At 30.4% G+C, this 25,567-nt stretch overlaps 2 protein-coding genes across 3 annotated transcripts; one reads left to right on the top strand and one right to left on the bottom strand.

The window, feature by feature from the left end:
* Nucleotides 1–867: 867 nt before the first annotated feature.
* LOC114196062 (probable 1-acylglycerol-3-phosphate O-acyltransferase) lies at nucleotides 868–6,705 on the bottom strand. The gene is made up of 10 exons (XM_028086562.1): nucleotides 6,631–6,705; nucleotides 6,231–6,394; nucleotides 5,839–6,075; nucleotides 5,475–5,521; nucleotides 5,224–5,342; nucleotides 4,961–5,121; nucleotides 3,835–3,944; nucleotides 3,658–3,757; nucleotides 1,572–1,695; nucleotides 868–1,247 (listed from the first exon to the last, which is right to left on the bottom strand). Exons 2-10 carry the CDS (start codon nucleotides 6,368–6,370, stop codon nucleotides 1,122–1,124), a joined length of 1,164 nt encoding a protein of 387 aa, XP_027942363.1. The 5' UTR covers nucleotides 6,371–6,394; nucleotides 6,631–6,705; the 3' UTR covers nucleotides 868–1,121.
* A 307-nt stretch (nucleotides 6,706–7,012) lies between these two features.
* Nucleotides 7,013–13,996, top strand: LOC114196063 (protein DECREASED SIZE EXCLUSION LIMIT 1). Of its 2 annotated transcripts, none has more exons than XM_028086564.1 (14): nucleotides 7,013–7,325; nucleotides 7,757–7,871; nucleotides 8,167–8,229; nucleotides 8,328–8,399; nucleotides 8,518–8,574; nucleotides 8,710–8,912; nucleotides 9,725–9,783; nucleotides 9,889–9,976; nucleotides 10,175–10,241; nucleotides 11,542–11,624; nucleotides 11,698–11,789; nucleotides 12,822–12,928; nucleotides 13,524–13,587; nucleotides 13,671–13,996. In XM_028086564.1, the coding sequence occupies exons 2-14, from the start codon at nucleotides 7,768–7,770 to the stop codon at nucleotides 13,770–13,772; spliced, it is 1,161 nt and encodes a 386-aa protein (XP_027942365.1). In that variant the 5' UTR covers nucleotides 7,013–7,325; nucleotides 7,757–7,767; the 3' UTR covers nucleotides 13,773–13,996. The 2 variants fall into 2 exon arrangements, with proteins under 2 accessions (XP_027942365.1, XP_027942364.1); XM_028086563.1 differs by having other exon boundaries at nucleotides 7,015–7,325; nucleotides 7,722–7,871.
* Nucleotides 13,997–25,567: the final 11,571 nt, after the last annotated feature.

The raw sequence follows: 25,567 nt of genomic DNA on the forward strand, positions 1-25,567 counted from the left end.
GGGACGAGGTTATAGTTTTATTTTTTGTTTTGAAGTATATATGTGCAGAGGAAAAATCCAGATAGAAACGACTAATATTTGATGATGACAATAACTGCCAAGTGGGGTCCATGGTAACATTTTTAACGTCACCATCATTTTATATGTTGCTGGAAAATAGACTCAATACAACATTGGATTGAGAGGGGTTGTGCGCAGAGTGCGTTGTGGCAACCTCACTAATTTTGTGAAGCCATTAGATATATAGGCACGAAAAATGTCATGTATGTGATGGGTCCCAGTTAAAGGAATCCAATTCCGAGGCACAGACACGGTAAGATGTTACGTTGTTTGTTTGTGTGATAAAATAAATACGATGTAGGTTTGTGTTGCATTGCATTGTAGAAAGGAAAACAAAAACATGCGTTAATGTTGAATTCATTTGAATATGTAAGAAAGAGGGATGGTCCACAACCCAAAACCCGGAATTTAAAAGCTCATGCACTTCTGCACCTGCCAGATTCAGTGACTCGGCGTATTTAGTGCAGTAAACGATGGGTCCTTTTCAGTTTTCCCTTCTATGACAGTCCACGGGAGAGATGCGAGTGAATAGTACAGGGAAAGCATGTGAGTGTCATTGTATATGACATTTTCTTTTCAATTTAAATCAACTCAATTATCATCTCAGTAGGAGTTTAAAATACATTCATCCAGCATTGGTTAAACAACTTTTCGCACCTGAGAGCAGTGCTGCAGTACCAATACTCCTTTCTTGATTGGGACATCTTTTCACTACAACCAGAGTTGGAGAAAAACCGAAAAGGGGTAAAAAGGTGTAACTTATTAATAACCAGACTCAGCAACGACTCAGAATAGTGAGTGTGAGGGTCAACAAATAAATCAGAAGATATTTTATTTTCTCTCATGAAAATATTTGCTCATATTACAATATTTCCTAAATTTGCCTTCACAACATAGATCTATCGAATGGGTAAAGAAGCTTTGAGTGGAGCAAATTTCAGTAAAGAAATTTCTACTACAAATAGTTTTCTTTTTTTTTTCGACATTGTAATTACAAATTAGTCTCTGTAAACTCTACTTCAGTAAAACTATGCATATATAGGAAGGATTGGCACTAAGACCTATGCAAAGGTTAACCCTTTTGGAAGAGGTTCGTTGTCTGGATCAGGATTAAAAAATCTTCGACAAGCATAAAAAACAGCTGAATGGAAGGCAGTTGAGTTGTCAATGAACACAAAGTGCCCGGCCTGCAACAAGTAATTATTATTTTTAGTTAGAATAATATAAACAAGGTTAAATATATTTTTATTCAGGTGACATTCTGTTTAATCTCTCTAAAATAAAAAAATCGTGTTGTCATGATTTCATTTATAAAATGCATCAGATTATTCTTGACGGGAATTCGTCTCTTATTTTAGTCGCTTTGTCATCATACATGACATATTTTCATAAAATAATAGGATATTTTTTGAAGGGTTACAAGTCAACATTCCATAATTTGAAAGGTTAAAACCATATTTAATCTCATTAAAAATAACTATGCATCAGGAGAAATGTGAAAAAAGATATACCCGAGGAACCCTGATGATTTCGCATGGAACCTTCATATGCTTACGAGCTTCCTGGGCACCCTGATAATTCATCCAGTCTTCGGAACCATATATGAAAGTGGTGGACACCTTCCACTCGGAAGCACTACAACACCAAAGCGATGGAGCATAAACACATGCTTTAACTTGTTCTGTTCCACTAATTTCTTGATCCACCTTCCATGCATTCCAGAATGTATATTTTACATTCAGGAACGTGAGAGGTGACCGGATGAAAAAACAAAAAATTCTCGTGATGCAGGAAAAAAGAAATGGAAAATAATATTTTGACAAACTTTTTTAACAAACTTTTGAAAAAATTTCTATAAATAGAATTAAATAGATTAATTTTTTATATTTTAATCAAAATAAAGTAATAATAGTAATATTTTTTTTACTTAAAAAGGTAATTTGTGGAAAGTTTGTCAAATTATCATCTTCCAAAAAAAAATGGATGCAAGAAAAAACACCGATAAAACATTGTACACGAAGTCAAGAAAACTGGGCCCTCAAGTAAACGAATAACTAGGTAAAGCCTTAACGAGAATTCCAGTAAAGCCCACATACGGTATTGACATTAAAATTTACTATATTTATTCAGCCATGCCTGCAAAGCGAGAAAGTTTATGTTTGCCTCATGGTCTCTCTATGAACTATTTCTTTATAATGTTTTAGTAAATAGATACCTTGAAATTTATTTTCATTCTAATCCATCTTTACAATTGATCTTTTTCAGAAATAGTTATCTATATCAAATTAGAGTTAAATTATTTATGTTGAATGTCAATCATTCATTAGTCATCATCTTCTTTTTTGTTACAGTCCATTTTTTATGAATTAAAATAATCAAATATAAATTTAGAAAAAATAGAAACAATAAAAAAGTCCAATTGATTATTTTAATTGTAAATTTATTGTATTTTAATGTTGGGAAAATTATTTATAAAATATTACTAATAAATGATAGAGGTTTAAGATAAATCAATTGTTAGGATTTCTTCTTTGTTAGTAGTTTAACTCTAATTTAATAATTAGAACAAGAGACTACTTACTAAAGGGTAAGTTTTTACGGATTAATTGAGATGAGTATCTTTAAGAATGCAGATGAGTATCTTTAAGTATACAGATGAGTATCTTTAAGTAGTTTATTCATAAACTTCTTATAGTGGATATGACAGTTGAATAGGAGTGGAAGTTGTAATTGAGGTTCTGCAAGACCTCAATATTAGTTAATATTTATTTAAATTGCTCTTGGTGATATGTGGAAGGTGGTTGGGGTTATATTTAAAACATGCAGATTTGAACAGCAGTGGTGCTTCTAACGTCTGCTAAGATTTTAAAAGGTAACACAAAAGAGTTCAAGGAAGCACTGGAAATCACATCAATATATGGGATGCATGGCATTGAACATAAGGCACCAATATCCAGTAAAATACATGTATTAATTTTTCTTGAATGATTAGCTGGTGGAAGTGTTTTCTGCATCTCCTAATTTGGCTGTATTTCTGTTTTACAGGGGCTTAGTTACACCTTCAACTTAGCTTTTTGCCTGTCCTTTTAATATAATTCATTTAGCTTCAGAAAAGAATTGAGATGAAACTAAAATTGATGTTTATGCACAAAAACAAATAAAAGCTAAAGGATTAATTGGGGCAAAAAATTAAAATTTAAGGAATTTGTTTCAGAGAGAGTAAAGTTAAAGGATTAATTAGAACAGAACTGAAATTGAAGGTGTCTATTTGCATAAAAAAAAAATTAACTTTAAAAGAGTTGAGTACACTTGTTCAAATGTCTGTCAGGAGTCCATCCATCCTTGGACGAAACTGACTTAAAGATGACTCAAACAGTGTTTTTCAACTAAAAACTTGTTTCAGAAACAGTGTAATGTATATGCTGAATTTGTACTATAAATAAAAAATTATTCTAATTATGACATGTGATTGTTGAACTCCAGTTAACGGAAGACTACATCAGAAATCTGAATACATTTTTGAACGATAACAAAGTAAATACGAATCAGTTGAAGACAAATTGTAATTTAACAGTAGGAAGAGAATAATCACCAAACCTGCGAAGAAGGGGCATCCTAGCAAATGCTCCAAATGAAAAAATATATTTTAAGCACAGCTCTCCACTAGCTTTGGCCGCCAATGTGTGGTAAACATAATCTTTAATGCACAGAAAGACTAAAATTAGAATGCGCTCTTACATTTATACCATATTTCAATGAACTATCTTGCAATACCTGTCAGCAATGTTGATTCCTCTTCTGTCAGTATTTCCCCAGTAGAATGTGTACCAAACCTTGCACTCGTATACTTGCGGACTATTTTGGGTCCCCAAGGACCTAAACCTCTGCAAAATATATATAATAAATATATTAAACAAAGACAACTTAATAAAATCAAATGTTCAACTTGGGAAAAACTAAAGGTATGTTGGTATTAAAAAGTGATGATTCCATTGCAATGCTTTATTGTATGGAATATGCGTTCTCATGTTTGTTGACCAAAAACAGCATGACTCATTCCACAGAACTTTGTTTCGCCATTCTTCTCCAAAGAGGCGGCGTTGGTGATTCCATAATAATTCATGGAACGAGATTGAATTTCTTTTCCAAACATATTCTCATTTTTTTAAAGAATGACTATATTGTCAACCTTTATTAAAGTTTATCTTCTATAAAATCTCATTTTATGTTTAACCAAACTGTTGTGTGTAAATTAATTTTAAATATTCATGAAAAAAATTAAAGAATAATGATTATATAGCAGTGCTGTTTGAATGCAATTGTGATCCAAAGTTTTATCAAGAAAGTTTCATGAAAAATGAATGAAGTATTTTATCCAAAACATGTGCATATACTCAATCCTTTTCCAACAAAATAATATATTCTCTAGTTTTTGGTAACATGATTCTCTATTAAATTTATTAAAAAAAATGAATTTAAACAGTATATAGTACAAGAATTGATTCTCATTTCAAGTAAGTGTATTTATATTATTTGGATATTTAATCCTGCATTTATTCCATGTACCAGACAATTGAATTGCTCGGAAAGTTATTCCATTTAAAAAACGAACAAATTGTATATCGGGAATGATCATTTTAACCAACTTCATTCTATTTCAATTCCATTCCTATTCTGTATATTTGTTATTTCTTGTACCAATTGACACAAACATACCAAGTGGCAAACAAAACTAGTGCATTAAAGATAAACCATATGGCTTGATTTATAGATTGGCTGTTAGATGTGGCATACAGAGAATACACATTTCTTCGTTCAAGTAGAATCAATCCCTTGTCACCAAAGCTTGTTTCACCCGAAGGCACTTACAGATAAAATAACAGAGACAGAGTAGTTTTACCTGACAAGTTTTTGAGGTGTAAAATTAGATTCCCATAGATGGTTCAAAACTGCTCCCTTCCATGTTGCTCGAAACCTTGTAATCCGCTCAGACGTTGCATCTGATTCTGGTGAAAATCCAGCCGATCCAACCAGAATCAAGTGTTGTACATGCTCAGGGTGCTATATTAAAATGATCACAACAGGCATCAGAACAATCAATAAAATAAAATAAAAAGTCACACTATGAATTTTTAACGCCGTGCAATGTGGGAAGAGATTCACCTTCAGTGCATATTTAGCAGCAACATAACCACCAAAAGAATGTCCAAGTAGTATAAAATTGCTCAAGTTCTTGGCTTTTCTCCATTCCTCAAAAGAATCAATGAACCATGCCTCAGTTTCTGCACGATCAACAACCAATTGTGATTTCTAGGAAGTTACCCCAAGTAGCGACTTCCAAGTTGAGCAAAACTTCACAGTTCAAATTTCAAACCAACTATATCATTGCATTCTTAACATAACTCTTAACTAACCTTCGGTGCTTTTGCAAGTAAAATCAGGTCTACTTGATCCACCCCAGCTGCAAAATAAGTTTCAAATTTGGGAGTGAGAAAAAGACACGATCATATGCACATGGCAAATTAGAACGCCAAATTTTGACACTGCTTCTCCCCTCAGTTACCATAGTAAACAAAAGAAGCCCATCTCGAAGGTCCAACAGCAACACACTTATTAAAGGGCTCAAATAAGATAGATAAATGAGCACCCATCTTTTTATGATACATCCAATCCACTTATCCTTTCCCAGAACAAAATGAAGCACAAGACCAGAAAAGCAGTTTGAGACAACAATAAAATGCGGCGACATTAGGATGAAGAAAAGCATAACTCACTCACCCAAGTTGATCAACAGCAATGACTCTAAATCGAGAGGCAAGCACATCAAAATTGCGAAAAAAGAACCCCTGGGAAGCAGCATAACCATGGATCATCACAAGCGTAGGAGCATCAGGTTTACTGTCAAATGTGACGCTGTGAATAAACCGCGGCTCGTTACTAGCAGAGCGGAACCATCTCACTTTGGAGCCAGGAGGACCAGCACCTATGTTAATGTGCTCTTGAACATAACCGGTTCTGCCATACCCAAACAATCAATCACCATCGTTTTAATAGCCAAACGCACATAAAAACCCGGGTGTATAAATACAAGATTTTTAATTTTAACACAAAGAATCCCCGAAAATTTTTGGGGCGAATAAATTTGAAATTTAGGGTTTAGAATTAGTTACTTGACGACGGAGAGAAGGCGCTTCTCCGCAGCGATGATATCATCGACGGAAGTGGGAATCCAACGAGGCCAGAACCTGGAGCTTCTCGACTTTTTCAACGTTACTCCTCCGACGTTGTTTTCTCTTATCGTTTCTGACATTATTAAGAATCTCCGGCGCTATTCCTTCAAAATTGATTGTATGATGAATTTATTAACGGTGGTAGATTGCGGAGCACGCAATACCAAAACAAGAAAACAAAAACAACAGTGATTTAGACGCGGAATCAATCAATGGAATTGTAATCAATCGGTTGAAATTATCATTATCATTAAAGTAAAAAATAATGGAAAGAGTTTGAATGCGAATTGAGAAGGCAACGGAATTAAACTATTTATATGAGATAGCAAATTATGGATACCGCAGGAACTGCTTACGCGAGCAGTGACGCGCATCCATGATCATGGTGCATGCTGTAAACGCAAACACGGTATCCTTTGACTTCAATTTAATAGAACAAAAAGTCTCCCGCAAGGTCAAGATTTTATTCAATCTTAAAAGATCATGATACTTAATATAACTTCTTTAAATTTGTTAATAATTAATTTATTCTAATTTCGTGTTTTCTCTTATTAGCCATCTAACATCTTTTCACATTGCTCTTAAGTTTTAGGAATAGGTTTTGTTTTTAGACAATAAATTAATGATAAAAAATTGTCCAACAATTCCATTGAAAATTCACTTGAAAAACCTTCTTTATAAAAATAGAAGATTTAAGTGTTATCACACATTAACAAGAATCCAAGAAAATCAAAATCTTGAAAGAAATTATTTGATAAAAAAATAAGTGTAGATTAGCGAACCAAAACCATTTGAGATCCCATTTGTGAAGCTTGCGTTTTCAACAAATCAAATAAATTTAATTTAGTGAAAATAGATAGTCTTTGAATCGGCACACTAAACTTCTTTCTACTTCTTCTCCTTCTCCCTTTGCCGCTACACAGACCCCTGATAACAAACCCCAGCCACGCCACACGGTAACCATCTCGACTGCGACACTGCAGCAACCTCACTCGACTCCGAGAGGAGCGTTGAAAAAATTCGACCCTCTTTTTGGTAAATTTTCTTCCTCTTTTTTCATTGAACATTTGAAATGTGTGTAGGAATTATATATCATTGGTTCCTTAAACATTTTTTGGGTTTTTGCGGGGCGGCCACGGTCTATAAAATTAATCTTCGTTTAAGATATAGGCTGTACCCGTGGGCTTTTTGTCTTCGGGTGCAGGCTTAAACGGAAGGCTGGCCAAGATTTTGTATTCGGTTTTTGCAGTTTGCGAACTCTACCATCATCACCATTGTATTTGCTGTTATTGATATGTTAAAGGTCTCTGCGATTTTTTCTTTTTTCTTTTTTCGCTTCTCTTATAGTCTTATTTAGGCTTTTAGAATCAACTCTGTCGCAGTGACTGTTATGATTTTATTTTGACCATCCTAATGGATTTTTTATGGAAGGCCTAATGTCAGTTCATTTCAACTGGACCATAAAGGAGAACAGAGAATGAGTAGAAGACCTCCTCCTGATCCCGTGGCAGTGCTACGAGGCCATCGAGCTTCGGTCACAGACATTTCTTTTCATCCCTTTAAGCCGATATTATTCTCCGGGTATTCATTGCAAATGTTTGTCGTTATTTGTTTTATGGGAATTACTCTGGTACACATTTTTTCCCTGGGTATGGTAGATTGGCATCCAATATCTATCAAGCATTTCTTTGGCTGCCAGTTACTTTTATTATAGTTTTTAACACTAACAGTAAAACCTGTGTTCAATAAATGTTTAGACGACTTGCCTTGGATGCCATACCCATCAGTGTGCCATAAGAACTCCCAGATTTAGTTGGTTGCGTATACAATTAGTTTCACTTAATAATTAGTTGCATCATCCTCTTCTTGCTTGCAGTTCTGCTGATGGTGAAGTGCGAATTTGGGATACCCTTCAGCATCGAACTGTGTCATCTGCATGGTGCTTAGTTCTATGATTTTTGGGCATTCATATTTGTGAAGAATATCATTCATTTTCAGAAATTATGATCCATGATACAAATTAATTTTATACTGCAGGTTACATAGTGCTGCACATGGTATTGTTGCTGTTGCTTGTGTTTCTTCCCTCGGAACCAATAAATTTGCCAGGTGCATCCTTTCTACTTGATCTCCCCGTGCATCCTTTCTACTTGATCTCCCCTGGTTCTGTTTTAGTATCTAAGTATATTTTTGCTTTATCGATATTCATTATTCTGTATATGTGTAGCCAGGGTAGGGATGGAACTGTAAAAATTTGGGAATTTGATGATGCTGGTTTGTCAAGGTGTTGTACTACTTCAACTTCTACAAATGTCTCATCCTTTTTTAATTAAAAGGATAGCTTGTGTTTTTTGATAGAAGCTACGGAAATGTTCTTGTTATTATCTTACCTTCTGTTTTTCTGCACCTCCAAACACAGGATCCCATCACTTACAATCAAGACAAACAGTTACCACTTTTGCAAATTTTCCGTGATGAAGAATGATTCTGTTTGGTCAACACAAGGGAAAGAATTAGAAGATTGCTACAGAGGAGAGCCAGGAGGAATGTCTGATAGAGAAATTCCCGAGGTTAAAAGGGACGAGGCTTACACCAATCAAAGTTGTTCTAAAAGCTTTGGAGGTTTGTTAGTTGAATTCTATATTTGAAGTTTATGAAGTTTTGAAACTTCTGACAGTCTTTTTATTCTGAATTTAGAATTCCCTCTTCTTTTTTTTACAATATTAAAATAACAAGGCATCAATGAACTCTAGTGATTTCAATACTATAACTTAAAGGTATTGGATTAGGTAATCTTGTGTTGGCATGATGGTTTTGGAATGATAGAATCTTATCATCTAACTTACGTTGTTTTTATCTTTTGCAACCCTAAGCATCAGCATGCATACCCTGGCTACTTCTGTAAAACTTGTTGTGAATGACTTGCACATTTGCAAAATAGAGGAAAAAACTGTATTTGAGCTTGCAAGAAGTTATGTGAACATATTTATTACTACTACTGCTGTTATTTTTCTCTTATACACATAAAATAGTATGGTTTGACATCATCCTAAAATTTTCAGACCTATATTGTTTGGTTCAACTTATTTTTAAGATATAGTTGCTTACTTTATTAGTTTGAAGAAAAAAAAATCATTTTTCCAAAATTAACCTCAACCAAACATGCACTCAGTACACTTTTGCTTGTGTGCATGATAATAGATATTTGAAATTTAATAGTTCCACTGTCAACTTTTTTATAGGGTCTTCTTTGAGTCCTTTAATCTTATTTTTAAAGGCTGCAAATTTGGAGATACTGCCGTGGTGGACTGAATTTCTCATCTTGCAGTTCTATATTTTTCCTTTTGTGTTCCTAAAGTGTTTATACTTTATATTACTGAAAGATACTTTGATATTATACAAGTGAGATTCATGAAATCTCATTGTATTCACAGAAAATACATGTAGTGAAGGGCTACAATATGTGGCTTTGTCAGGGGAGAACTCTTCAGAGGTATGCGTACCTTTCTCATGTAAAACTTAATTTATTCTTTTTAGATATATTTCATTGTCAAATTATGAACGAACCCGTATGCTCATCTATTCAATCACTTTAAAGGTTGAAATTTGGGATCTCAAGTCAGCTCAAAAAATTGTACAACTCGCTTCAAGCAATCCCAGTAACTCTTCAAGTGTTAGCAACAGAGGTAGAGATTTGTTTTGGGTCTATATTGAGGTTCACCTTTACCATCAATTTTTTAAAAATCTCTTTTCTCAGGATACCTTGTGCTTTCATGATGCTTACATTATTTTTCCATATCAGCATCCTCCCTTCTTTCTAACATTTTGTTGCTTATAATTTATAAAAATACTTTCACTGAATCAGCACAGCTTCTTCTTGTCAGGGATGTGCATGACCCTTCAATTGTTTTTATCATCGGAATCACAAGGATTTTTAAATGTCTTGGCTGGGTATAGTCTCAAACCTCTTTTCTCCTCCCTTCCTCTCTCAGACCTGTAAGTGTATTATGTTGAGCATGTAGTGAAGATGTCTTTCAGTGGAGAGAGCAAAACACGATGCTTGGATCAAGTATATATGGTATAGGGTTAGAACATAATAGTCTGTGACTTTTCTTTTTCAGTGGTCTTGTTCCCCAAGTTCTGATACTGGCCATCCTTGTGAGATTGAATGGTCAATGTTTGTTCCTTTTGGTTCCTTTTGATCTGTTCGAGGTTATATGATGTGAGACTAATTATTATGAAAAGTGAAATGAACCAATGTTGACCATTAATTATCACATGGATGACCAATATTAGAAGTTATTTAGGTGTCACATAATTACTATAAACTTGATGTTCTCTTGACTGTTCATGTTTATTCAATGATCAAGATGTTCTCCTCTAACCGTTAATTAAAAATACCCATAATCGGTGTAGTTCATATTTGCTATAGAATATAAGAAATGTGTTTCGATTATAAAATTTTGATGATTTAAGTTATTAGTCGTATTGTTGCTGGACACTTCACCATGGTACAAGGTTGAGATTACGGAATCAATCTTGGATGGGTTCCTTTTTTGTGGCTTGGTAGTGAAGGCAAATGACACAAGAAATTAACTGTCAGATGAAAAGGAGAAGATTACTCAATGATAAACCCTCTAAAACTCAGTTAATGCACCAAGCCATTGGCTCCACTACCAAAGCTTATACCTGAAAGACTAGCAAAGAACCACACCAAAATTTCTGTCTCTCACACCTGGCCAAAACTGCCTCTCTTGAGTGGATGACCCATTTAAGTATAACTAGCCAAATCAGCAAGTTCTTCCACTCTCTTCCCACTCCTGCCTTTTTTTATATCTTCGGAGAGAACCCTTTCAATTCCAGTTTTTGCTTCTATTCATTCTACCTGTCTGGATTTTGTGTAGTATCTAGCGAAGGTAGCCAAGTTCTGTACTGAATTGAAGGCTTTGTGATTCAGGGAGGGTGCTAGTTGGCAAGTTCTTTGGCTAGTTGGACTAGTTTTCTTTCTTTTTGTGAATGCATGTTTTCTTCCTGTAACAAAACTTTTGCTGGAAGGAGTGTTATAGAATATCTTGAATATCATATATAAGGATTCTCTTAGATTTTTTTTCCTTTTTATGTTTCCCTTTATTTAACTTTTTAGTGGCCTTGAGCTTGTACATGTAATAGGGGTACGTAACCCAATTAGTAATAAATAGGAGTCTAAGGTTATAAGGTATTGACTACAGTCTCATCCTATACCCCAATGTAGATATGAGGATGGTTCCATGCTTTGGTGGGATATACGGAATCCTAGAGTTCCGGTAACTTCTGTAAAATTTCATTCTGAGCCAGGTGTGGAAATTAGCTTCCTAAGATTTCATTTTATCTTTTGATACAACTAGTTAACAACTGATTAATCTTTTAGTTATGAGCATCTGTATTGACGGGTCTTGCAAAGGGGGTATCTCAGGAGCAGCAGATGACAAAATTATAATGTACAGCTTGGAGCATTCTTCGGTAACATCCTTTTACTTTTAATTTCTTCTACTGAAACTTCTTGCTCCTAAAAGTTGTTGTTAATTGTCATCATTCCAATCTTCATGTGATAAGAAGAAAAGTCTTAAGAAGTAATCTGTTATGCTTCTTATAATTAACATTATCTGTAGATCCTGCTTAAGTTAGTGTTTATGTTCCAATTATCAGTTTATTTTGTTTTTATGATTTTCTGACTCTCTGGCTTCCTTGCATACATGGTAAAACAATATCAAAACAACTGTGTTTTCTTCTGTCTTTCCCTTTCGTTATGTTCTGAATCACTTCCTGGCCACAGAACATTTTCCCCTCCAATGCGGACCTATTCCTTTCTTTCCATATACATGAAGGTAATCACAAACCATAATAAACCCCATATCTCTTTATTAAATAAACTCTGCCCTTGTTAATGCTGCTTAAAGTATGCTTCCACTGACTCCGAGAACACAGTACTTACCTCCACCCAGCCATAACAAGTTTTCCAAACCCAATCAGCATGTGAACAAAATGTGTACTAATGATTCTGGTTTAGAGTACACATCGGACAGCTCCAGTCAGAATCCTCGTGAGGAATATTCCTCCTAAACAAGTTATCCCTAGTTGGTAACCTGTTTCAGATCATCCTCCATGTAAAAAAGCTTATCTTTGGTGGTACCTTAGCCTCCCATACTTCTTTGTAAACTTTGTCTTACCGAGTTATTACCTGTTGCCCTGTAGAACTAAGTAAGAAGACTTCACCATATACTCCCCACACGTCACCCTTCCACTCGTCTTGAACTTTTGTTTTAATTTTCACCACCCTACTTACAGTGTTCTCCAACTCAATTAAGCAATCTTCTCCCGCTCAACTAGCTCTCTTCTCCATTTGAACTTCCAACTCCAGGTTCCTTCTTCCGAGGTCCCCATGTCGTTAACACTATCCAATTTTTGTTCTGACTGTACAAACAACCACACATCCAATTATGCCCTGTTTCAGCTTCTTTGTATTTTTTCTTATATAAATCATGTTGACTGTAGGGTACTTGTGTAGTTAAGAAAGAAATCAGTTTGGATCGACCAGGCATATCAGGCGTCTCAATTCGACCTGATGGAAAAATTGCTGCAACTGCTGGCTGGGATCACAGGTATCTATCTAAATGACCGAAATATGTGACTATCAATTGGAGAAATTCCTTTACATAAACTATAAAGTTTATTATGCATTGCACAAGCATTTTTAAATGAGTTAGGATCTATGTGCCAGATGTAATGCTTAGTCAAATAAAACGAACTTTTTATAAAATGCAAATATATTGTATTCAACCGTTGAATTCCATGCCTTTATTGATTAGATTATGTATAGAAAATTTATACGATTTGAAATTATGTAAAAGTTTATCACATCACTTAATTCTAATGAATAATATGATATTTAAAAATATGTCAATTTTCATTATTAGACCATATCTATAAACATTTCAATTATTTGAGATTTGATAGAAATCATTAAAAATATAACAAATCTCTACTATTAGATAGATTGACTGAATTTCTAGTTTCAATATATATTTGATTTAGCATAAATCAAAACGAGTGGTGCATTTCTTTCCTGGGAGGTGATCTATTTAGAACCCATTTTTTTTCATACACACAAGTTTGAGCACAAGACCGGGTTCAAATGCTACTCCTCATTGGTGGTACTAGTGCTGCAATTTGATATCTCTGTTGTGTTTATGGTAGGGTGAGGATATATAATTACCGCAAGGGAAATGCTTTAGCTATTTTGAAGTATCACCATGGCACAGTAAGTCACTGTTTCTTATATCTGGGGCAATCTGAAGTATCTATTTTCATAATTTGACTCACTGTTTTTGTCTGACATTGCAGTGCAACGCTGTAACTTATTCCTCTGATTGTAAACTTATGGCCTCTGCATCGGAAGACACAACCGTGGGGCTATGGGAACTGTATCCTCCTACAACATCATAGTGAATTTACTCAATGCTGTTGGTAGTTCTACAATTTAACTTTACTATTAATGGTCAAGTAATTTTGTGCTAAAAATATTTCATTCTAGGTTTGCACCTGGTATAGTTAATACTAGATTGAAAAAAAATGTTTAGTTTTATATGGACTTTTGTAACTTTGAGTGTTTATTATAACTTTCGGATGCTTTCAAATCTTATAAATATATAGTCTTCTTAAATCTTATACATTTTTAAAAAATGCAATTTCATTATTTTTTTGGGTCTAAAGGTTGACAAAGAAATGTATTCTTTGACTTTGGCCACAGTGTCCATGTGAGAAATGTCTGACATACATTATGTTCATTTAGTATGTGGGTTCCCAACCATTAATCACCAATACAATAAATTCAACAAAAAAAATGAATACCACTCTTCTCAAACTCCAAACAACCCTATGTTTTTAATATTAATGCAATTATCCTCGTTCCATGATTTCCATTTGATCTTCACTTCAAATTGATATGCGACTCATCAATCTTTATCGAACAGTTCCAAAACTATTAATTACGTGATTCCACCTAAATCAAATCCCAATATTTCACTGTAGGGAATAAAACATCTAAATGTTGTTATCATCCACATTTAACAAAACAATAACAACATAACAAATATTTTGGCTTATGTTCAAGTATATTTAGGAATCGACAACGTCGAGATTAAATTGGTTAAAAATATACTTTATGAGGGTGATAATGTTAAAAATAGAAAAAAAAATTAGAATTAATTATCGTGTTTCTAACTCTGAAATGAAATTATTAGTTGTTACTATTTTAGGTTTACTTTTATACTCACGTTTAAAGGTATGTTTAGATATAAGTTTAAAGTGTTTTTAAGATTTTTTTTTTAATTCTTAACACTTTATATTAGCCTCACGATTTATTAATTCATATTTAGAAGTGATATTATTAGGGTACGAACTTAGATTACTTGATTAAAAGTTACATATTGTTACTGTTGTACCGATCAATGTTGTTTTGAATTTAGTTGCGTTTCCATATATGTATCACGTGAAAGAAATAAATGTTTATTTTATTACCAAAAGGATAAGAATCATAAAATTGAATGCATGGGTATACTCTATAAAATTTCTGCAGTAAAAGGAAAATCATTCATAGCAAGGTAGGAATATAAATGAAATTAATCGATCGAGTTGAGCGTATAAAAGTCAAGCTTCATTTATAAAAAGAAAAAAAAAATTATGGTGTTATAAAAAGCTTAATTTTTTTAATTTGATAGTTATTAGACATTTTTCTTCTGACAGAAAAGAAATTTCAAGAAAACTTTTGGTGATACTGGTTAAAAATCTCACATCAACTAAATCTCACATCAACTAAAGATAAGATAATTTCATAATATATAAAATATATAAATAGGGTGCAAATATCACCTCACAAACTGGTTTTGTGAAGGGTTGAGATAGACTTAAAGTCTACTTCTCTAACATGACACCAGAGCAATTATTTAAAAAATGTATGGTTAAATATGTTTTTGGTCCCTCAAGTTTAAGTGAAATTTGGAATTGGTCCATCTTTGAAACTTTTGACCAATTTAGTCATTCTTCTTTAGAAATGTATGGATTTAATTCTTTTAACCAGATTTTGTTAAGTTTATCTAACGTTTCAAGGACATTTCATGATAGTATTTGAATTGTTTACATCGTTTGACCAATTTTCGTTTAAATATTAACTCAAATATTATCATAAAACGCGTTTAAAACTTAAAATAAACTTAACAAAATTTGATTAAAAGGACTAAATCCACGCATTTCTAAAGATGAACAACTAAATTGGTCAAAAGTTTCAAGGAGAGATTAATTTCAAATTTTACTGAAACTTGAGGGACCAAAAACATATTTAACCCAAAAATTTATTCTGTTCACCTCCTATCGGACTATGAATGCAAATCTCACTTTACAAACTGCTGATTTGTGGGATTGGAATTAGACTAAAACCCACTTTTCATCGTTAACAAAATATTAACAATTAATGTTGATAAAAAAATATATAAAGATTTGAACTAGTAAGTCTAACTTACTACAATATATATAGTAACTTCTAAGAAAGATGAATTTATATAAAAAATAATTTTAAAATAGTATTTTTTCTATATTTGTAGCAAAGTGGAGTTTACAAGGATTTGACATTGAAAGAAAAAGGTTTAAAAAATTAGAGGAGGAAGTAAATAATTGCAGTGACATTAATTATTATGAGATTGAATTGAAACTGTGTGTATCATTTCACCTAAAATAGGTAAACATGGTAGGGTTTGAAACAGGTGCGTAGGACCAAATAAACCTAAATGGAAACTATTTGCCTAAATGGCATTATTTGGGTTGATGTGAGAGATTAATTGTTAAACATATATAACACATTAAAATGGAAATTATATTGACTTCAAGTAATAAGCTTTCTGTTTATCAACACTTCTGTGCATAACAACTTACTTTCAAACTGCCACTGAATTCAGAGGCACACTATAATTAAACGATAATTGATTTCGTACCCACAATAGTATTCTATCTTATCAAACAGAGTGCAAATTTTTATTTTATAATGAGTTAATAAGTTATAAACTAACTTATACGTGTAAGAATAATTCTTTAACTTATAAGTATTTGATATAACTGAAATAAAAATGAAGTTTGAATAAATTAGTATGAATGAAAACATAAAAAACATAGATTAACTGAAATAATTTATAAAAATAACTTAAAATAAGACTATGTATGGAATCATCTTGCTTAATCAAATTCACTTATAAGTTAATTAAGAAATTTAAAAATTATTTTAATGTTTCATCTAACACACTTTATAGATTAATTGCTGTAAGATTGTTTAAATCTTAAATTTATGTTGTAGATATATATATATATATAAAAGATTTTTATCATTCAAAATATTTTTATTTAACTCAAACAGGATTATTCTCATGATGCAATGTTTTAGTCGAGTCCAAATTTGAATATCTCATCTTAAAATAAAATAAAATAAAGTAAAATTGATCACTATTCTCATATTTAATGGATATAATTTTTTTTCTCATTTGTCATTTTTATCTCACAACAACAACAAAAATATCATATTATCACATTAAATGACAAAATAATGCACATTTGTTTTTCTCCAACATCAAATATAAAATAAAAAAATTACGATAGTATAAAGTCCAAATAAGATATTAAATAATAATTAAATAAAGCTAAAACAATTATATAAAAGAGTCAAAATAATCAAATGTATGACTTTTAAAAGAGTTATAAAAACAAGGATCAAAGAAGAGTTAATATAAATATTTTATACTACCAATTAACTTGAAAGGTGTGTTAACAATTTAAAATGAAAATAACTATAGGACGGAACTTATACATATTCATTCATATGTTCCCATATCAATTTAACAAAAGAAAAACGGGTATAATCGATATTCATACTCATATTTCAATCAATATAAAAAAAAAATCGTTAAAATTAGAATAGACTTAAATATAGAGATGTTAAAACAGATTTTAACATGAGACAATCCGTCTCACTACGAATAGAAGCTGGATTGGATTGAAAAATATTTAATTTTTTCAAGAGTCGGTTGAACTTAACCCAACTCATTTAACTCACCAACAAATTTTTAAATCTTTTTGTTATAATTATTTACTACTTCTACTTATATAGGTTCACAATCTCATATTTTTAAATATTATAATGTTGCTCAATAATATTTGAATGTTTAATTAATTTATTTGTTAAGTTATATATATATATATATATATATATATATATATTGATTTTAATATTTAACTATTATCTTTATAATAATATTTCGAGAATTGGATTTACACTTTGATTTCACTATTATAAAAAATAAATTAAGTTAATTCATTCTCATTGTAATACAATAAATATATAAAATAAATTATAAAAAAGAAAACATTCGTTAATGAGCAGTGAGTCAACCTATTAACCCATAATGGATTAGGTCGAGTAGCAAAATTTTTGACTCACACAAAAATGAGTCGAGTTGAACTGACCATGTTTTAAGTCAACCTATGATAAGTTTACACCTATGAGTCGAGTTTGTTTGTAATTCTTAATTATCTCTAATGAAAACAGTAGAACAAGATTAAAACTTATTTTCATTGATACTTATTTCAAATATTTAATGAGATCAATTTTGTAAACCTAGGTAAGATCTATCCGCATTTGAAACATGACCGCTTTAACCGAATTGGTTAACACAATACCCATCTGAATCATACTTTACATAATATTTTAGTATACATGATATTATTAAAAAAGAAGGGTTGGGTTGGGTCCAAGTTCTTGAAGCTGAACCTGTAAATGTTGGTTTGGGTAAAGTAGTTGATATTGAAAAGTGTGAAAATAGTGTGTTATAGAAGTAGATGAATGAGACAGATTCCATAAACATGTGGAGAAAAGTTGTAAAGAAAGGAATTCTCCAGCAACTACTTACTTTCTTCTTCACATAAATTCCAAATATGATATGCTTTCACCAAATGAGGAAGAAAGTAACGTATGGTTTTGCTACCTAAGCCACCTAATTATAAGAACTACCTTATTCATTTATGTGTAGACAACTTTTAAATTCGATTTGAAACCCATCCAAAATTTTACCATTAACACGCTCAAATGATTAAGATTTAGATTAAGACACCACAACCACATTTAAATGCCCCTTTTATCGTCTTCTAATTTATGTGCTCAAGTCTCTCGCTTTATCCTTTTTCCTTTTATGTCACCAAATTCCAAACTCAGAACTTCATGTTGTTTTAGCTAATCAGGATACAAATTTTCTGTTCGGTTCAACACCTAATTTTACGCTGTATTTTGTTCTTCAAAATGGTTTTGGGAAAAGACGAATCATTTCAATATGAATAGATACTATTTTTCTTTAAATAAGAGTAAAATTAAAGAACGAGCTGCATGATTGATTCCGAGATTAGAACATGTGATATCCTTCAAGAATCATAAAAGATTATTTTTGTCATCCCCGATCTTATACTTTAAATTTTCGAAATGTACCTGGATTTATAATCTACTTTTACATCTTTCATTTTTTTTTTCTTTTTTAACTTCACGTAAAGAATTTACGAATAACTTTATTGAAAATCTTACATCGATTAGAGATAAAGCAATTTCATAGTACATAAGTAGAATGTAAATCTTACAATATAAACCAATTTTGTAGAATTAAGTTAGACTTCAAATTCACTACTAACAAACAAGTCATCAATTAAATATATAATATTTAGATCAGATAAAGTTTTTATTTTAACCTCAGACTTTTACTTAAAAGTGTACATATTTAGATATGACAACAAATGGAACGTGGATAAGTTTTATTATCTTATCTTCATCCCAAATAAAAATTCACATGCATACTCACTTTTGTTATAAAAAAATATCAAAAATTAAATATAATATTATAAAATATTCAATATAAAGAGATGTATTTAGTGTTATATAGTTAGAAATAAATAGTAATTGTATAACTTTTAAATTAGAGTATCAAATAACAAATTAGATAAAAGTGAAATAATTATATAAAATATTATGCAATTATAGATAAATAAAATTCCATAACAACCAAAACATCCATTAATTTTTAAAAGGTTAATGAAACAAAATTGATCAAGTTAAAAAAAATATTTGAATTTAAAAATATCTCAAATGTTTACTTCCTTTATGTAGATTATAATGAAATATTTTTTTATACATTAATAAAGATTATAATTATAATGTACTATTTAAATAAAACCACGAATAAAAAAAGTAACATTAATTCAAATTTAGACATAAATTCTTAATATTTTGAACTTCATACAATGAAATTAAATTATTATATTATATTATAGTTATATAATTGTGGTGATAAAAATACATTTATAGTAATGAATTAGAAAATTAAAATAATTACGTAAAAAATCGTGAAAACAATATTTTACATGATAAAAAATAGCAACAAAAATATTAAAAAAAAATAAAAATGATCAAATATTTGACATATATATATATATATATATATATATATATATATATATATATATATATGATTTGATACATCATTAAATGAAATTGTATATATAAGATATATGTACAATTAAGTGTGTGATAAGATAAAAAATATATTAGAGATCAGAAAAAATATTCTAAATATCCAACTAGTTGAACTAGTAAGAGATAATGAAAATTATTTTAACAAAGTAAAAAAAATTATTCAAATGAAAAAAAATTTAAAGAAGGTTTATGCGATTGAAAAGTTAAAATTAATAAAGTAAAATATTTTCATGTAAAAATAGTCAAATATAAGACTATAAAACCATTTAATTAACTAAAATGGATGATAAAAAAGATACATTGAAAATTGAAGTGAATCTTATGAATATAAAACAAGCTAAATAATTAGAAGAATTACGAAATTAAATACTAATACACACGTATATATCACATCATATTGGATTTTTGCATTATCACGTGGTGTATCATATTACATCATATTGACTATATACATTTGTTAATATCATTATGATACAATTATTGAATTTTTGCATTAGCACAATTTGTATTGGTTAGAGATTCCCAACATAAGTACCTCTTCAATGTGCATCTCCTTTCGTTTCTTACTTGGCTTTGCGATAATTCTAAACTCATTTTTTAACCCAAATGATGTCATGACAATATAAGATGATATAACATATTCTTGTATCTATTACCATATATAGTTATCATTACTTACCGGTAGAAACAAATAACGACGAAGCTCATAAGGGATAGAGTAGTCACGTCATATACACTATTTTTGTGATTAGTAAAAAATAACTATAATAACTTTGCATTTGCATGAATATTAAACATTAAAATTACATAAAAGAAATAATGGATTGATTTGCAATGTGAAAGGAGGAATAAATGAGTTAGTGTAGATGCAGATGGAGAAGGAAAAGAAAAAGTAAAATCTTCTACCAAACCATTTATTCTCACACCTATAACATTAAATTCGCTCCTCCATGGCTTTGCCCAGACTCTGATTAACAACAAAACATAAATATTCTGTGTTTTATTTTTTACAAGAAAACAAACCGAAGACCACCGACGAAACAGAACATTTGATGTCAAAAATGAAAGAAAAAAAAAGTGCGAACGAGTTGAAGAATGTTAGTCGTTAGTGACTTATTGAGAGAGAGAGAGAAAGAGAGAGAGAGAGAAAACGATTTATGTGTGTCTGTCCTGTACGCGAAGAAGACATAGTATATGGTTCTCCCCTACGCCCACGCGCGTCGGACCCTATTCAACTCTTTCACCAAGTTAACATTAATGAATCTATACTTTATTTTACAAAAAATATTTTTTTTAATTGAAATTTTATTATTTAATTTATCTATTAATAGGAGTGTCACCTTATTAAGTTGTTTTTACATTATTTTGTATTAATATTAAATTGTATTTAATTTATCTATTAATGGGAGTGTCACTTTGTTAAGTTATTTTTACATTATTTTGTATTAATATTAAATTGTACCTCTCTAGTGGCGTCTGGACAATCTTAGTGTCCGATCTAGATCTAACTATCAATTATATCTTGAAAGTCCATCTCACCTTTTATAGGTAACGATTATGAGAAAGGACACATCTTCGAGTAGATATTAGGGTCACATCAGTATATGAAGACGACTCACTTACTTCCACAAATTGAGGGAAAGTTGAGATCAAGTACTACAGTGGTTAGATATAAAGAGGGAAGTGTCATCTTGTTAAAGGGGCGAGTCAGACTGGCCAACACTAGGGAGAGAATCTCAATTTCATCTCAACTTCATCCCAGTTTCATCTCGACCTCATCATGAATCTTAAATTAACTAATTCCACTCAATGTCTCCTCGACTAGGGGTGGAAAAACGGGTTGGGCCCAATGAGTCAACCTGTGTTAAAAGGAACGGGTTGGGTTGAAGATTTCAACCCGTCAACCCATTTTGGCCCGTCTCGTCTAGCCCATCAACTTGACGAACCAAAGTACGGGTTAGGCCATCCCGACCCGTTGGTCAGTTTAAAAAAAATAAAAATAAAAGTAATCAAAAAGATTAATTTTTTATGGTATATATTTTAAATGTATAAATATATAATATTATTATAATTTAAATCATTAACACCTACAAATTAAGTTTGAATTATTAGTTATAATTTAATAATTTAATATGTAAATTTAATAATTATTTTAACTTATCTAATTAAAAACATTAACTAATCAATTAAAAGTTTAAAATATATTTTATTTGATTAAATATGACTTTAATAATAATTTATATGTATATATTAACAAATTTTAAAAATAAAAAAATAAAAAATTTGAAAACAAATTAAAAAACTTAAAAAAAAAAATTGGATGGACCAGCTCGACCCGATTTGTTAGCCCATTCTATATGGGATGAGTTGTGATTATTGGTCCGTTTTTGTTTGACGGGTCAGTCCGACCTGACCCGTTTTTTACTGACTATATACGGATCAGGCCAAAACGAGTCGGACTGGCCCATTTTACCACCCCTACCCTCGAAACATTGACGAGAACATAAATCATATAATTTTGTTATTGATATAAGGTGACTTTTATTATTGAATGAGAATAAACCGAAATCAAAAGTAAAACAAAAATGTAAATATAGTGTTGGGAAATTATAGAAGTTCGTCCATAGAAATGCCTATCATATAATATTATCAAAGACCATTTTTTACTCGTATGTTTATTCAAAGATCAAAGTCATCAATTACATAATTTGATTATTATGTTTCATTTTGATCGGTTTACGTTAGTCAAATAAGTAGTATTATGTACTTTTAAGTGTTTACAATTTCACGCCGTTTGTGTTCCAACCTCACTTTTGTTCCGCAACTTTCTAACACAATATTTATGTTTTTGTTTTAGTTTATCCTTATCTGACAATAAAATCACCTCTTATTAATCACAAAACTATATCGTTTAATATTAGTAAAAAATAATAACATGTAAAGATAATTAAGATAACATCACATCACTCAATTAATAGAAAAATTAACCAATGATATCTTAATTAAAAGATATAAAATTTCTTATTACTAAATAGGTAAAAAAAAAATGTAATAAATACTAAACTAAAAATACTTAAATTTATTATAAACTTAAAATTTAGTTGAGTGTGTATTAAATAAAAACATAATAAATTGTTAAAATTCATGTAACAGAATCTTTTTGTTGTTGAGCTGAGAGGATTCAAATTCTTAAATTATCACAAAAAAGTTGAAATTGTAAGTAATTGTTAAAGTAAAAAGTAGTTTTCTAATTTTAACCAAACAAAGAGCGACTTTTAACTTTTTTCACAAAATCTCAAAAGTAATGAGTTTTGTATTAAACTGGTGAGGGTTTAGAATCTTCTCCTTCTTACCTAACATGCCATTGTTGTCCCAGCATTGGACAGAAGGGATCTAAGACTTTGCTTTCTGCTTTCGTTTACGTTTCAAACCAAACAAAAAAGTTTGTAAGTTCTTCTCAAAAGTCCTTTTCAATTGCTCACTATGCTTCTCACAATTATTGCTTCTCATGTAAAACTAATTACCATATCCATTTCTTTCAATAGCCTCTTCAAAAATCGTATTAAAATGAAAGTAATTTGTATTAAATAATAATCAGTTGTAGACCAATATTTTAATATTTAACCCTGATGTGTAGGACAATGATTAAATATAGTTATTTAATTTACCACCACCACTAAATGTGGTAAAAACAAGAAAACATGGAAGAGAAAACAGTGAGAAAAAAGAGAGTATAAACCTGTGCTTTTTATTTATATGATTTATGGCATAATCGATGAGAAAAGGAAAGAGAAAATAGAACCCCAATAAATGTTTCTTGTTTTTATACTAAATAAACAAAGGGAACAAAATTAATACCAGAACTGTTGTAGACCATAGTTTTCTTCCTGGGTTTTCTGCTACTTTTCAACAAAATGAAAAGAAAAACATTGCCTCTGATGTAATCATCATCCTACCATGCATAGAAGGATACTTCAATTTTTTATGATATATGGTGGAATTTTATCACCAATATTGATTTGAGTAAATTCTAAAATATTATAGTTTGAAGTAAATCGTCATGGTTTGATAATTTTGGTCTAAATAAATCACAATTGTTGAATTTAGCATCAATTTTTTCTATAATAAAGTCATATTTTAATATTGATTTCTTTCGATAAGTGATTATTTCAATAAAATTTTCCCTTTTTCTTTTCAACAATAAATAGTATATTAGTGGAATAAAAAGTTTTCAGGTCTATATACATCAAAAAGCAGAAATAAAAATACAATAATAATTTATACTCTCCAAATTACTAAGACTTTTTTTGGACCGATAAAAATAACATCGATCCTAACACTTTTCAATACAATACAAAATTTATATAATCTGTCAAATATAAAAAAAATATAAAATTTATCATTTAAACAATGAGTACATCTTAAAAATAATTAAATATCTAAATCTTATTTTTAAATATAATACTATTACAAATATAAATATAAATTATAAAATTTTAGTTGACAGCATAAATAATTTTATTATATATTTTTATAACTAGTTTATATACTTATATAATTAATAAAAGAAAAAAAAATAATTATTAGAGTGATTTCCCTCTTAGAAAAGAAAAGTCATTATCATATTAATGACTTTAATGTAAAAACAAAGTCAAAGATATCCATTCAATGACTATTTATCTTTTTTTTAGTTATTTACCCCGATAAATTTTTGTTAAGGTTGTCTTCATTTTGACATTTACTTTTTATAGACTCAAATATATGACATCATTTTAATATAAAAATGTTAAAGAAAAATAAATTTCGATATTCTCTTTTAAAAGTAATTTCTTAACAACTCTTTTTATTTGAATAATAAAGTAAATAAATTCATTACTATAGTAATAAAGTGAGTGGTTAAGTAGTTATTATTTTAAATCGCCTTTTTTTTTTCCTGAAATCTATATTTCAATTAGGTTTTCTAATAGGCGGCTAGTTAGCTTGCTATAATTGTCTTCAAATTTGTCAAATGAAGCTTTTAATGGTGAACCATGTTCCAGGAAATTCATCTTTATTTTCCAACTGTTATTCACGTCAATTCATAAATCACGATAACTTATGTTCTTACTTACCTCAGATTTTTCAAATCACGTTCTTTCCTCTAATAGAAATACAACTGTTCATCATACACACACTTAACTTTCTAATATTAAATGTGAAAAACAGTAATGTTAATAGTCCTCTTTTGAATCTACATAATCATACGACGTAAATGCTCTCTAATAAAATAAAAATGTAACTGTTTTGCAAAACCAAAAAATGTCATGTGTTGCACAAAGGAACATGCTAGTGTATATTTTGGTGGTTGTTTATGAGACATCCTACGTCTGATTCATGCATTTTATGCGACAATAAAAGAAACATAAGTAGCATTGAAGAAAACTATAACTAAAACGCACCAGTAAGTCCTACCATTTTCCTCTCCATCCAAACATAGTTCTTTATTGTTGAATTTACTTTTTTCTTTTTGCAAGTTTTTCTTTTTACATTTTTGTTATTCTCTGACTCATAAACTTTCTACCGTTGACCAAAATTAAAATTCTGTAATACTAATTTTAGTCAAATGGTTATATGTTTTCATATATTAATTTCGGTAAATTTAAAAGTAATTAATCACTAATTTAGGTAAGGAAATATATATGAATTCTGA

Source organism: Vigna unguiculata, chromosome 9, assembly GCF_004118075.2.
Source record: "Vigna unguiculata cultivar IT97K-499-35 chromosome 9, ASM411807v1, whole genome shotgun sequence".
NCBI classification, from domain to species: domain Eukaryota; kingdom Viridiplantae; phylum Streptophyta; class Magnoliopsida; order Fabales; family Fabaceae; genus Vigna; species Vigna unguiculata.

What these genes read in the sequence shown, in the direction of transcription:
- LOC114196062 (XM_028086562.1), bottom strand. Translation starts at nt 6,370, where the DNA reads ATGTCAGAAACGATAAGAGAAAACAACGTCGGAGGAGTAACGTTGAAA. An exon ending in ACACCTCAAAAACTTGTCAG is followed by an intron (nt 3,945 to 4,960) that starts GTAAAACTACTC and finishes TATATTTTGCAG; the next exon opens with AGGTTTAGGTCCTTGGGGAC. An exon ending in AGGATGCCCCTTCTTCGCAG is followed by an intron (nt 1,696 to 3,657) that starts GTTTGGTGATTA and finishes TTGGTGTTGTAG; the next exon opens with TGCTTCCGAGTGGAAGGTGT.
- LOC114196063 (XM_028086564.1), top strand. Translation starts at nt 7,768, where the DNA reads ATGAGTAGAAGACCTCCTCCTGATCCCGTGGCAGTGCTACGAGGCCAT. An exon ending in GATGATGCTGGTTTGTCAAG is followed by an intron (nt 8,575 to 8,709) that starts GTGTTGTACTAC and finishes CTCCAAACACAG; the next exon opens with GATCCCATCACTTACAATCA. An exon ending in ACAGCTTGGAGCATTCTTCG is followed by an intron (nt 11,790 to 12,821) that starts GTAACATCCTTT and finishes TGTTGACTGTAG; the next exon opens with GGTACTTGTGTAGTTAAGAA.